General features: G+C 31.7%; 2 protein-coding genes across 2 annotated transcripts; one reads left to right on the top strand and one right to left on the bottom strand.

The window, feature by feature from the left end:
• Positions 1-12,445: 12,445 nt before the first annotated feature.
• On the top strand, positions 12,446-13,104 carry LOC131661258 (uncharacterized). Its single transcript, XM_058930729.1, has 2 exons — positions 12,446-12,615; positions 12,729-13,104. The coding sequence occupies exons 1-2, from the start codon at positions 12,446-12,448 to the stop codon at positions 13,102-13,104; spliced, it is 546 nt and encodes a 181-aa protein (XP_058786712.1).
• A 380-nt stretch (positions 13,105-13,484) lies between these two features.
• On the bottom strand, positions 13,485-14,134 carry LOC131621231 (uncharacterized). The gene is made up of 2 exons (XM_058892344.1): positions 13,902-14,134; positions 13,485-13,797 (listed from the first exon to the last, which is right to left on the bottom strand). The coding sequence occupies exons 1-2, from the start codon at positions 14,046-14,048 to the stop codon at positions 13,561-13,563; spliced, it is 384 nt and encodes a 127-aa protein (XP_058748327.1). The 5' UTR covers positions 14,049-14,134; the 3' UTR covers positions 13,485-13,560.
• Between the last annotated feature and the right edge of the window lie 777 nt (positions 14,135-14,911).

The following is a 14,911-nucleotide window of genomic DNA, read 5'->3' as shown; positions in this document are numbered from 1 at the left end:
ACTATACTGATTATGAACTGATAGATAAAGTGCTTGACAAACCAAGTGTGAAAGAATCAAATTTTACTTCATGGATGGAAGCAAACAAGATATACCCAGAAGCAAGAAATTTTACATACTCTAATTTTATTTCCAAGTTTAATTATGATAAAAGATATCGACGATGGAGACCACGTAAAAGAGGCCATATCATTGGCATACTAATTTGGGTTGCTCGAAGTATTGGTGAGTTGTATTACTTGAGAATGACACTAACAGTTGTCAATGGACCAACATGCTATGAGGATTTAAAATATGTGGGTGGAAAGGTTCAGGATAGTTTTAGGGATGCATGGTTTGAAATGGGATTTCTTAATGATGACAAGGAGTATGTTGTAGCTATAAATGAGGCAAGGGATTAGAGTTCCAACTTTATTTGAGACATTTATTTGTTACTATTATACTATCCGATACAATCAATAAACCACTCCATGTTGAAGAAAAAACTTGGAGGACGTTATCTGACGGTATTCTCTATCAACAAAGACATGCGATAAATAGAAGAGGTACATGCAAATGGATTAATTTTTTAAGTACATTAATATAAATTTTTGTAGTTTCTCTAAGGTTGGAATGCAACTTGTTAAAACAAACTCAGCAGGATCATGTCGAAGAGATTGCAGTTTTCTGATTTCAACATGTCGAACAAGATGTCTCAACATGTCTGGTTTGACATCTTGACTGCAAGAGCTGATATTTCAAGTGGATCGTGTTTTTAATTGCTACAGTATCTTATGTTCAGCTATAGAATATTCTGGAATAATCAATTAGCTGATGTGTTATCCAATATTGATTCAAATCAAGAGATTTCCACACTTTCTATAATTGGAGATAATTTGGGAAAGTTTGGATTGAAGACCTAGTTTTTTGGAGAACAAGTAGCAGATTTTGGGCAGCCTCTCTGTTGCGTTTTTGAATCACAGTCCAGTCGAGTTTTATCCTATAAATAGAAGGGATGCAACCTAGTTTTATTTGGAACTAGTATTTTTATTTTTAGGGTTCTAGGAATCCTTATTTGGTTGTACTTTCCGTTGTTCATTCACAAACATGTAGGTGTTGAATGTTTGATCTCCGAAGCTTTTAAGCAAGGAGAGTTTGTGTCAATTCTCATAAGCTGTGAAGTATTGAGAATTGTGTGTCTTGGAAGAGTGTCTTATGTGTTTAGTTTATTGTGCAATTTTTCACAGGGGTTCTGTGATTAAAGGGATTTGAGGAGGACCTCATATCTAGGGGATTCTTAGGTAGAAGTCATAGGAAGGGTAGTGATTAAGTGAGAAGTGTAAACGGGGAATTTGACTTCGAATTGATACTATCGAATATTGGTTTCATCCTTGGCTTGGTAGCCCCCAAAGTAGGAAGGTTATTTCTGAACTGGGTCAACATATCGCTGTGTTCTTTACTTTCTGCACTATTTTATCTACTGTCATATACTTGTTCATAACTGTTAAAGTGCTCAGATATTGTGTCGTGACATCTCACTCGACATCTTAATCTGATACCAGAATTTCAATTTTAATTGTCAACCATATGGGTTGCTATAAAAATTATATATCACCATTAACTTGCATCTAAATACACGATATGTTGTTGTACCATTATATAATCTTGTTGTTCCATTTGTATATATTAATATAAGTTTCATGTTGTTGTATGTATTTCCATCTTGATGTTGTATGTATGTATCAATATTTTTTTTTTAAGTATTTACATTTTTATGTATATCACATTAACCTTCTAGTTGGAACATTATATGTTAAAATGGAAAGTCGGTTTTCTATATGTATGTATTAATAAAATTTTCCATCTTTCCGTATGTATTTTCATACTGCACCTGCAATGTATATAGCAAGATAGATGTTGCAAGTTTATAATCGTTGCGGTTAATGTTTCAATTTGATGTTGCAACTTCCATTAATGTTGTCCTTATGAATGTAAACATAATGTCATCATATAAAGCTCTGAGTGGTATATTTTTGGCATATTTGTAGTTGACATACACTGAGATAAAAATATTTAACACTCATTGAGATTAAGAATATGTTGCAATCAAATTGGAGAATTTTGCATGAATTTAAAGATATGCCTTATCTAGATTCATATGTCACAAGGCATATTGGCAATAAGCTGATTTATGACGAACATGACCACAATGCTGATACTAAAAGACAAAATTTTCACAAACTTTTTTGTACCCTTACAGGTGATTATTTTTCTTTGTATTATGAATTTGTTATATGACATTGTTTTCTTTAAAATTATAATTCTTAAATTATAATTGATAGATGAACAACGTTCAATCTTTGATAAAATCATGGAAGCTGTGAACAAACAAAGAGGAGGGGTGTTTTTTTACATGGTTATGGAGGGACCAGTAAAACTTTAATGTGGAGAACACTATCAAGTGCACTTTGTTCACAGAAAAAGTTATTCTTAATTTTGCTTCAAGTGGAATAACTTCGTTATTATTGCCATGTGGAAGAACTTCCCACTCAAAGTTCAAAATACCAGTGCCAACACTTGACGACTCTATTTGCAATATTGACAAAGACGGTGAACGTTCACAGTTATTTGAAGCAAATGATGTGATAATATGGGATGAAGCACCTATGTCTCATAAGAATTTCTTTGAGGTATTGGATAAACCCCTTAAAGATGTCATGAGCAGAAAGGGTCTTGTGAATATAATTTTTGGTGGGAAGGTTGTTTTTGGAGGAGCTTTCAAACAAATTCTTCCCATTGTTCCAAGAGCATGGCGTTCTGATATTTTCCATGCATCAATTAGTTCATCGTATGTATGGGATTACTGTCTGTTTTAAAACTAACAAAAAATATGAGACTTCAGCAAGGAACGGATAATACAAGTTCTAATGAACTAGCTGAATTCTCAAAATGAATTTTAAATGTTGGGGATTGTAAGATTTATGAGCCAAATGATGGTTTCGCTTATACAGAAGTTCCCAAAGAGCTATTAATATCAAATTTTGATGATCCTATAAAGGCTATTATAGATAGCATGTATCCTGGTTTGTTGGAAAAATTCCAAGATGTTGCATTCTTACAAGAAAAATCAATTATTGCTTCAACCATTGAAGTTGTGGACAAAATCAATCATTATGTATTGGACTCGATACCAGGTAAAAATTCGTTAGCTTGTCCATTTATACATACAACAATATGTTATATCAAATACTTTTACTAATGTTTTGATTTTAAATTGTTTTTTAGGAGAAGAGAAAGAGTGTATGAGTTTCGATTCAATTGATAGAACTGATACAAGTTATACTGAAGCCTATGAAGTGCTAACAACAAAATTCCTTAGTAAACTGAGAACATCATGTCTATCAAATCATTTGATCAAATTGAAGGCTGGTACATCCATTATGCCAATGAAAAATTTGGACCAAACTAATTGATTGTGCATTAGAACAAGATTAATTGTTACAAGATTAAAATGTCACGTCATTGAGGCAAAAATTATGTCTGTAAAGAACATAGGTAACATTTTTTACATTTCCCAAATGTCTATGTCACCTTCTGAGTCACCGTGGCCATTTAAGTTGATTAGGAAACAATTTCCGATCATTGTCTCATACACAATGACAATTAATAAATCTCAAAGTCAATCACTTGATAGTGTCAAATTGTATTTGCCTACTCCTATTTTTAGTCATGGCCGATTCTATGTTGCAATTTCAAGAGTTAAGACCAAAAGTAGTATTAAATTATTAATACATGACAAGGAGAATGCACCGTGTTCGACTATTAAAAATGTTGTATAAAAGGAGGTTTACCAAGCACTTTGTTAGCTGATAATCTTTTTACCTTATCTTTTGTGATCCAAATAAAATTTCCATTCTTACTTTGTAGATGTACATGCCACAAACTTTATTAGGTTTTTTTTTGCAATTTCGAATAATCAATATATAATAGAGTTAAATGTGTTTTTGGTCCCTATAAAATGATCAAATTTTGTTTTTGGTCCCTATTAAAAAATATATATATTTTGGTCCCCACAAAATTATTATGCACATAGTTTTAGTCCCTGATGTTAAACCGATGTGTATTTTTTAATGATTGTTTTACAGACATGATTAGAATGCTACAAAAAGTTCTTCAAAAAAAAAGAACTCAAAATTTGATTTCTAAGTTGAGATTTGCGTTACTTTTATCATTATCTGTTGAAATTTTAAGAATTCATATTTAATTCTTTTCATTTTAAAAAATTCTATAATTTGGAAAAAAAATTATAGTATTCTAAACAATAATGAAAAAATTTATTCAAAAATTTAAAAGTTTAAGGATAATTAAACAGTTTTCAAAATTTTAAAAAATAGCACTGAAAAACTGCATGCATAAAAATTTTGTAGGAACTAAAATATGTTATTTTTTTATAGGGACTAAAAATGAAATGTTAGATATTTATAAGGATAAAAAATATTTAACCCTATATAATGTGATATATTTCTTCATGTAGTTGTATGATGCAATTTGTTGTTATTGGGTGGTTGATGCAATGATGAAGTTCAATAATGTATGGTTTACATAAAAGATACAAGATAATTTTGAAGATGTTTACATGTGGCCCTATAAAGTTGATAAGTATGTTATATTATTAGTGGCAACCATGTTATCTCTTATGTTAATATACTATTTGGAAAAAAATATTTAACATTGGTTGAATTATTTTACTTTATCAAATCAGAAATAACACTACAAGAAATATTATCCCCAGCCACGTGAACTTGTGACGTGGTACCCATGTGGCTAAAAAATGATAGTTGCGACGTGACTGACACGTCACTACCATTTTTACTAATAAAATATTGAAAATAATGTAAAGATGGTGGGAGTAAGAGTTTTTTTAAAAATATATATATTTGCGACATGGACGTAACGTTGCTACATTTAAATTAATTTAAAAACTAATAAAAACGCTAACAATCTGATGGAGGAATTTTTCAAATTTTGAAATATTGTGTTGTGTCGTGGAATCCACGTCGCAACGTTTTTGTAAGAAAAAGTTTAACCTTAAATTGACTCTGAAAAAGCAATTACAGAAAATATCCATTGGCCCAATAGCGTCATGCTAACCAAGTTGCAACTAGCAACATGTTTGTGATCACGTGGCAAAGTTTTGACCGTTGAGAAGTTGAGACGTGATTTTCACTTCGTTATTGGCGTCTTGAAAATCACGTTGCTATGGCCCAATAAATTAATACCTCACGCACATAAATCTGCAAACCCTTATTCACACATATACATGCACGCGAGGATGATCATGTGGAGCCGGATGGGGATGATACTGCGTCGGATGGAGACGATATTCGGTTGGATGGCGAGAATCTTCAGGGGAGGATGATCCGAGTGAGATTCATATCATTGACGATAGATATTATATTTGGCCCGCTGGAAATTCGTAAGTATCTTATATATAAATTTTTAATTAAGTTTACATTTCCTTTTTTAATATAAATTTATATTTAATGCATGTTAATTCAAATTATTGTTGTTTAGTTTTGGGCCGAGTCGGACTGCTACCAGGTGTGTATACTATGTGATTCAGCAAATGTATAAAGAAGCTTGGATGAGTTTTGGAGAAGTTCCAAATAAAGATGTTTGGTTTAATTGTTTTAAGGTATAATTAATTTATTTTTTGAGTCATTGTTTATTTAATTTTTTATTATAGTTTTTCAACTGTTTATTTTAATGTCATCAGGAAAAGTGTATGTGGGATCAAATGAGCGAGAGACTTGTTAAAAAAAATTATTACAGCAGAACATCAAAAAGACTTTCTGACATGTTATGGCGAGTTAGAAAGTGTTGGGAACGTGATGGAAGCCGTCCCGATTGGATGGTCAAAGAAGTTCTTGAGAAACTTCTTGTCTAATGGAATTCAGATGAATTTAAGGCTAAATCTGAAAATGCAAAAATAATAAGGGCATCTGAAAAAGGGGGTCACCATAATGCAGTTGGAAGTATAAGTACTTACGAACATTTTGGACACATGATAATTATTACCACTTTTAAAGTTATGTTTTGATTAATTATATGTTTTTAATTAAAGATAATTTTATTATTTAGGCTAAGAGGTTGGGGAGACAACCACTCATGGTCGAGCTGGTTAAAGAAACTCGAACAAAAAAATCGAGTGTTTTTGTTGACGAGCGTACACGAAAAGCTTTGGTAAGTTATTCAATTTTCATTATTCGTAATTTTTTCATATTAAATGGCAACTTTGTGACGTGATTTTCACGTGGCAACTGAGATGTTGTGGCATGAAAATCACGTGGCAACTGATTTTCATTTTATTATTTAATATATTTTAGTTTAAGTTATATACTTAATATTTTTATTTTATGTGTAGGAGGATTATCAAACATTTCTTGTACAATTTTTGGTCAATAATCTCCAATATACTCTTAGAGAGTCAGAGCCGCTTCATCCAAATGTGGATTTTTATATTTGGAATGAAGTCGTTGGTGGAAAAGGGCCTAATGGATGCTTTTTTGGAGGTGGAAATTTGGCGGGTAGTTTGAGAAGTGGAGATAAAACTTTATTTCAAAGAGTTAGAGATGGGGAAGGATCGCCACGTCCAACATAATTGACACCGCAATTGATGGAAACAATAAGACAATTGGCGCTAATTGAGGCGACACGCGAGTCAGCACAACGTGAGGCGGCGCTAAAAGCCCAAATGGAGGAGCAACAACGGCAAATAGAGGCAATGGCGAAGAGGCAAGCAGAAATAGAGGAGCAAATGCGGTTATTTATGCAATTCCAACAAAGAAGCGGTAGTCAAACGTTTGGTGGAAACGTAGGAGTTGGTGGTCATCGATGGATGGAGAGATTGATGATGATATTAACCTTGACGATTTTCCCGACCTAGAAGATCCTTAGGATTAATTTTATTTTTATTTTTATTTGAAATTGGGTAGGATATTAAATTTAATTTTAATTCATATTTTGTTTATTATTATATTATAATTTTAATATATTTTATTATTTTATTTATTATTATATTTTAATTTTAATTGTGTAGGATATTTTATATATTAGTATATTATATTTTTTATTTTATATTTAAATAAATATTTTTATTAATATTGAAAAAGAAATAATTATAAAACCATTTAATAGTAACAATTATTTTTTTTTTTAAAATTAAGTTTAGTGACATGATATACATGTCACCAATTTGTGACATGTGTACGACATCTCAATATTCTAAATGAAAATTAGAAGTGGGAAAAAATATTCGTTGATGATTGACGTGGGTTCCATGTCGCAAACTTGTGGCATGGCTTTCACGTCACAAACTGTCTTTGTTTTCCGTGTCTTGTCTGCCATTTCTATACTTTGACCGCTTTAACAGAAAAAGTGTTTGGGGTTTGTGCATGATGTTGCGACGTGATTTCCATTTCACTAATCAGTAACGTGAAAATCATGTCACAAATTAATTGTCACGCACTCCCCTGCGGCGTATAGGTGCAAGTCGCAAATTTTGTGTTGTGACGTGATTTTCCACTTTGTGGCATGGAAATCACGTCACTCCTTTTTTGTAGTGTAAATACGTGTAATGTGAAACCAGACGGGACTCGATCGATAGGACAAATTTTTTTCTAATATTATATTAAAATATCATTTATATTATATTTCTTATACTTTTATAATTGTATAAATAATATTTCTATTATTTTATAAAGAAAGTGATTTATTAGAATTAAAATAAACAATAAAAACGGTTCATTAAATTTTAAAATATGATGAATAGATTGCGTTCAAAATAACTTTAAATGGATTGATAAATTATTTATTTGATAAATTGGAGGATATATTAATAGGTCAAATTTAGAAAACAATTTGAATTAATTATATATTATTAATCTAAATGTTAAGATAAATTTCTTTAAAAAATTCATGTGTTAGTTTTTAAGTGAATATATCTTAACTTTTAGATCAATAATAATAAAATTGATCTTATCCCCTAACCGAAAGTCAAGGCTCTTCCCTCTCTTGATGGCGAATCTTGATTGACTGACAGACGGAACCGATTCGGAGAAACACGAAGCATGGTATGAGATACGCGACGGCTAAATTTCCGATAGCGAATTACTTGACTCGATGGTGGCGATCCGATCAACTAAAATAAATCCTGAAATTACATATATAATGATAGAAAGAATCGTTAAGTAGGCTAATCTTTAAAGGTTTCCATTTTCGATTGAGAAAGCGGCAGGCCCAAAGAGCTCTACAGTAGTGTCTCCTTGCTTGGTCTCAACAATTATATATATATATATATATATATATATATATATATATATATATATATATATATATATATATATATGGGGGCGTTACAAATGAGAACTTTGGCTATAATAAGAACTTTGGCTATATATATATATATATATATATATATATATATATATATATATATATATATATGGGGGCGTTACAAATGAGAACTTTGGCTATAATAAGAACTGAGAACTTTTAATAATAACCATTAGATTTGAATTAATGGCTCAGATTTACCTCATATTTTAAAATATTTAATTAATGTTTAAGTGAACAAGATATTTATGTAATATGTATTTAACTTATGAGGTAAATCTGAGTCATTAATTCAAATCTAATGGTTAATATTAAAAGTTCTCAATTTTCATTATAGCTAATTTGATACGTCACACACACACACATATATATATATATATATATATATATATATATATATATATATATATATATATATATATATATATATATATATATATATATATATATATAATGTATATGAAATTATTAAAAAAAATTCTAATATTTTTTTATCTAAAAATATTATAATTGTTAAAATTTTACAACTTGTAAATAGTTTTTATTTTAATGAAAATTGTTTTGTGCCAGCTAAAGATCTAAAAGGTTTAGGTTCAATTCGTCTCAAATTCATTTAATTTAAACTAATGTATAAAGTCCATTTCTATGAAAAGTAGAATCTGATCTTCACTTTTCATTACATTCATTTTGAATTTTGAATTGACTTATATGTTAGAATGTCAATATAACATGTTCATTACGTCCCGCTGCACATGAGATCAACACTATCTATCGATTAGATTCAATTATACTTCTGAACGGAACAACAATTATTAATTATTATAAAAATAATTAATTAAAATGATTAAATAATTTATTAAGTTTTTAAAATATATTGGGTAGATTGAATGCATCCATATATTTAAATAGATGCATTGCAGATTAATATTAAATTTTAATATTAGTGAAACTGTTAAAAACTATTTTTGTTTTTTATAATTACTTGTTTATTTAAAAATATTATAATTATTTAAATTTTATAATTGTGTTAAAAATTAAAATAATTTATTGTACTATTAAAATATATTAGATAGATCGAAGTTATATTCATAGTTTTAAATAGATGGATTGGATGATAGATTAATATAGGTCAAATTTGAAAGAAAAAAATGAATTTATATTATAGATAGATTGTATATTAATATATTGGAAAAGATGATAAAAGGATTGACAACTTAATTATAATTCTTAATATTAATGAAACTATTAAAAAAATATTTTCTATTATTAGTTTTTTGTTTTAAAATATTATAATTTTTTGACTTTTATAATTGTAAAATACTCTTTTATTATAATTCGTTGAGTTTTATAACTGCATAAATGATTTAATTATTGGCTTAATTACACTTTTGGTCCTCGTGTTTTAACCAACTCACGAAAATGGTCCTGCCTCTTTGAAATCCACGATTTTGGTCCTAACCTCCACTTCCCCCTCCCAAAACGCTGATGTGTCATTAAAAAAGCTTATGTGACATGGCTGACCTGGTTAAATAAAATATAAATCACTTTTTATTATTTGTAAAAATTCTGAAATTTATTTTAATTGAATTAATGCTCAGTAACCACTAAAAATTAAACCATTCCATTGCACTTCTTATTTTCATTCTCTTACCTCCAACCAAGAACACATAACATCGTCTTCTTCACTGCAAAAGCTTTGAACGAGGAACAATTGAAGAACATGGCAAGCAACGGTGTGAATAACCCGAAATTTACATTCAGGTATGTATTACGACTAGGGTTTCTATTTCTATTCATGCTTACTGTTTCTATTAGGGTTTTAAGAAGGTAGCACACTAGTTAGGGTTTCTATTTCTATTTTGTATTTCGTATGGATGGTTATTCTGTTGTGTTGATATTCACAGGCCAAGTGAAATACAAAGGTTGAGGCTACGTATTAACCATAGGGGTAGATTTGTTAGTTTTCCTGTCAAATGTTACGTGGAGGGTTTAGTTTATGAGATGGATTTTAGTGTTGATGTTGATTTTGTGAACTATAAGGACATTAAAAGCCTGGTCCTTAAGCTTGGGTATGCGCAGTTTAAGTGTTTGTGGTACCAGCATCCAAAACTATCATTTCAGCGTGGACTCAAGCCATTAAACTCAGATGGTGACTTGTTGCAGCTTATTGAAGATTCAAAAGGGCATAGCTTAGTAGATGTCTTTGTTGAACATGAGGTGGATATACCAGAAGTAGTTGAGTTTGGTGATGAAGGCCCTGAGGATGATGATGTCTTTAATGAAGCCCCTTTAGATGAAGATGTTAGTAATGCTGAGAAAGAAGTTCCTAATGGAGTCAACAATGAAGTTCCTGTGGATGGTAGTGTCAACAATGAAGTTCCTGTGGATGGTAGTGTTAACAATGAAGTTCCTGTGGATGGTAGTGTTAACACAGAAGTTCCTGTGGATGGTAGTGTTAACACAGAAGTTCCTGTGGATGGTAGTGTTAACACTGAAGTTCCTGTGGATGGTGGTGTCAACACTGAAGTTCCCCTAGATGGTGGTTTCAACACTGAAGTTCATGTGGATGGTGGTGTCAGTACTGAAGATCCTATTAATGATGAAGTTCCTTTGGACAATAATGATGCTGAAGATGTCAATATGGAAGTTCCTAATGGAGTAAATGTTGATGAAGAAGTTAATATGAATTCTGATAGTGAAGAAGATGGGGATTATGTTCCAAGTGATGTTGAAAGTGAAAGTGACTTAGATATTCCTATTGAAGGAGGAGAATGGGATTGGACACATGAATTACCTAATGAGACATTTGCTGACAATAATCAGGAGGGTGGTAATCTAAATGAACCACAATCTGCTATATATGAAGAGTCAGACCAAGATGAGAGTGATTTGCATACCCCAGTGGAAAGTGATGATGAAGTTGTTCACAAAAGGAAATTTCCAACTTTCAAGGTGTCTGATAATGGTGATCCAGTTAGGTTTGAGTTGGGTATGCAGTTTGTCTCAAAGGAAGTCATCATAGATGCTGTGAAGGACTGTGCTATGGAAACAAGGACTAAGTTATGGTTAAAGAAAAATGATGCAATTAGGGTTGTGGTAAAATGTCAATTAGGTTGCACACTTGAGGAATTATGCTGAAGAGATTAGAAGGTCAAATCCTAATAGCACAGTGATTATCAAATGTGGACAGTCTGAAATAGGACATGTTTTTGAGAGGATTTACATTTGCTTGGAAGCTTGCAAGGCTGCATTTGCCAGCACATGTAGACCATTAATTGGATTAGATGCTTGCTTCTTGAAAGGTGAACATGGTGGTCAGCTTATATCAGCTATAGGCAAGGATGGAAACAACCAGATAATGCCTATTGCATATGCTGTGGTTGAAGCTGAAACAAGGGATTCTTGGCAGTGGTTTGTTGACCTTCTATTAGAAGATCTTAACCAAATTATACCTAAACAGTATGCATTTATTTCTGACCAGCAAAAGGTATGCATTTAATTATGTGTATTATTGATTTGTATAATAGTGATTTCTATAAGTATGTAAATCATGATATTCTATAATGTGACAGGGACTTGTGGAGGTGATTAAAGGACTTGGAGAAAATGTTGAACACAGGTTGTGTGTCAAACATCTGTATGGAAACTGGAAGAAGAGATTCCCAGGAGCTCACATGAAGGAACTATTATGGAAAGCTGCTAGAGCTACTACTGTGCCAGATTGGAACTCTGCAATGCAGAAAATGAAGGATATAAATGAAGCTGCATACAATGAAATTTCCAAGGTCCAACCTGCACAGTGGTCTAGATCAGCATTTAGCACTAACACAACATGTGATTTGCAGGTCAATAACATGTGTGAAGCTTTCAATAGGGCAATACTCAACATAAGGGACAAACCAATCATCACTTTGCTTGAGGGTGTCAAACATTACATAACTGTGAGGATTGTGAAGCAAAGGCAAATGCTTGAAAGGATCAATGGTGATATATGTCCCAAGATTCAGTAATAATTGAGAAAAACAAGAGAGCTGCTGGAGGGTGGAAGGCAACTTGGCATGGTGATGTGGAAATGACTAAGTTCAGTGTGTGTAATGAATCTGACACATATGTTGTGAACCTGGCAGAAAAGACTTGTGCTTGTCGTAAATGGGACCTATCAGGTATACCTTGTGCACATGCTATTGTGTGCATATGGTACAATGGCTTGGTTGTTGAAAACTATGTCTCATCTTACTATAGGTATGTAATTGTTTTGATATAACATGTCTCATTGCATTTATGTCTCATTTTATATATGATACAATGGCTGTGCTGTGATATTTATTGTGCTATTTATTATTGGTTAATTGCAGAAAATCACAGTGCCTTGCAACTTATGCTCATATTGTGCTGCCATCAAATGGACCAAGATTGTGGCCAGTCACAAATACTGAACACATCCATCCACCTGTCATGAGACAGGCACCAGGAAGACCCAAGAAGCTGAGGAACAAGAGCAATGATGAGCCAAAAAATTCTGGTGTGCTACCAAGGCAGTTGAAGACTGTAAAATGCACACATTATGGAAAGTATGGGCATAATAGTAGGACATGTAAAGGCAAAAGTGCTGCTGACAGGCAGATTCCAAAGGGAGGAAACAAGCAGCCTAATAAGAAGCAGAAAGCAAATGATGCTGAAGTTATTCCTCAAGGGTCACAGGCTCCACAAACACAACCATCTCAGCAGTAGATTAGGCTTAAGTTAATTTTTGTTCTGTTTTGTGTGGTAGCAACATTTTGTTAACTTTGTTGTGTTGTATGATATGCTCCACAATCATCTTGGTTATGTACTGTCTTTTTTTGGATATGTAATGCTTATGTTGGATATGTAATGGCTATCTTGATTATGTACTCACTGCTTTAACAATTGGTGCAACTATATGTAATGACAATCTCTTTGATATGTGATGTTTTATATGTGCAGCTATATGTTTACACAATTAAGTACACACTATGATGGCAGCACACACTATGATGGCAGCACAATTAAGTACACACTTTTTCAATACAATAATTTTCATTCAAACAATATTCAGTACACCATAACATATCAAGTTTAGAACAACAAGGCAGACATTCTTACATAATACCTAACAAAGAAGACAAAATAACCTCCTAAACATAACAACTAATTTCATCACATTCTTCAATTCTTGAAGTTGACAAAACAAAACAATCCTATTATGACCACAACAGATGCAACAAACATTCCTTGCCAAAACTTTAGTTTCTTCCTCAAATCCTCATCTTGTTTCAACTTTGCATTGTCCTTCTGCTTATGTTCATCAATTTTCTTCATTAGCGACAAAATAACCTCCTTTGCACGAACGGACATTTCAACATCATACCAACTAAAGAAATCACATCCCTTTCTTCCCTGCAACTGCATTGACAAACAATAAATCTTCCCAGACCCATTCAAACAGAAAGAGAAGAGAACTTCATCTACATTGAAACAGATTCAAAGAGAAAGAGAACTTCACTTACCTTGAATAACCCACACCCATTAAACCTCCTCCCAGGATTCCCAGTCGTCCATGAAGTAGTGAGAGGTGAGTCAAGGTCACAGAAGCAACGTACTTCTCTTCTTCGTGACGCACAGCTAGAGGTCGACATGTAACTAGCTTGTGACATTGATGATTAAGGACAAACGATTGAAGACGAAGATGTTGGAGAAATGAAGAGATTGGAGTGAATCGAAATAGTTGATGGAAACAAGGAAAACGAATCTGAATTGGAACAAGGGCGTGAAATTGATTTAGGGCAAGGTGAATTAGGGATTTGAGCATTAATTCAATTAAAATAAATTTCAGAATTTTTACAAATAATAAAAAGTGATTTATATTGTATTTAACCAGGCCAGCCATGCCACATAAGCTTTTTTAATGACACATCAGCGTTTTGGGAGGGGGGGAGTGGAGGTTAGGACCAAAATCGTGGATTTCAAAGAGGCAGGACCATTTTCGTGAGTTGGTTAAAACACGAGGACCAAAAGTGTAATTAAGCCTTAATTATTTATTGTGAAAATGAATTATCATAATTAGAATAAATAATAAAAGTAATTTATTGGACTTTTAAAATATATGTTAGATGGAGTGAATTCATAAATAATTTTGAATGAAAAGTAAGTTATTTTGGTTTAATACTCTTTTAAATTCCTTATTTTATTCTCGAAGTACATTTTAATTTTTAAAATTTAAAAAATCTATATTTGTCTTTTAATTCTTTAAAATATATCATATTAATCCTTTTTATTTAAATAGCGACAAATTTTAAAAACTTTTATGATTAATTAGAAAAAATGAACTAAAATGATACGTTTTAAAAAATTAAAGAATAGATGGACTTTTTTAAAAAGTAAAAGAGCATAATAAACCTTAAGATAAATGGAAAAGGTAGGTTAATAAATCAAATGGATACTCCTAATATTTATGCTTCAAATTCACAAAGTTCAATCTGAAGTGACTGCCATGTGGTTTTAATTCATCTTTAAAAGC

This window comes from Vicia villosa, linkage group LG1 (assembly GCF_029867415.1).
Source record: "Vicia villosa cultivar HV-30 ecotype Madison, WI linkage group LG1, Vvil1.0, whole genome shotgun sequence".
NCBI classification, from domain to species: domain Eukaryota; kingdom Viridiplantae; phylum Streptophyta; class Magnoliopsida; order Fabales; family Fabaceae; genus Vicia; species Vicia villosa.
This window is presented reverse-complemented; position numbering and strand designations above follow the sequence as displayed.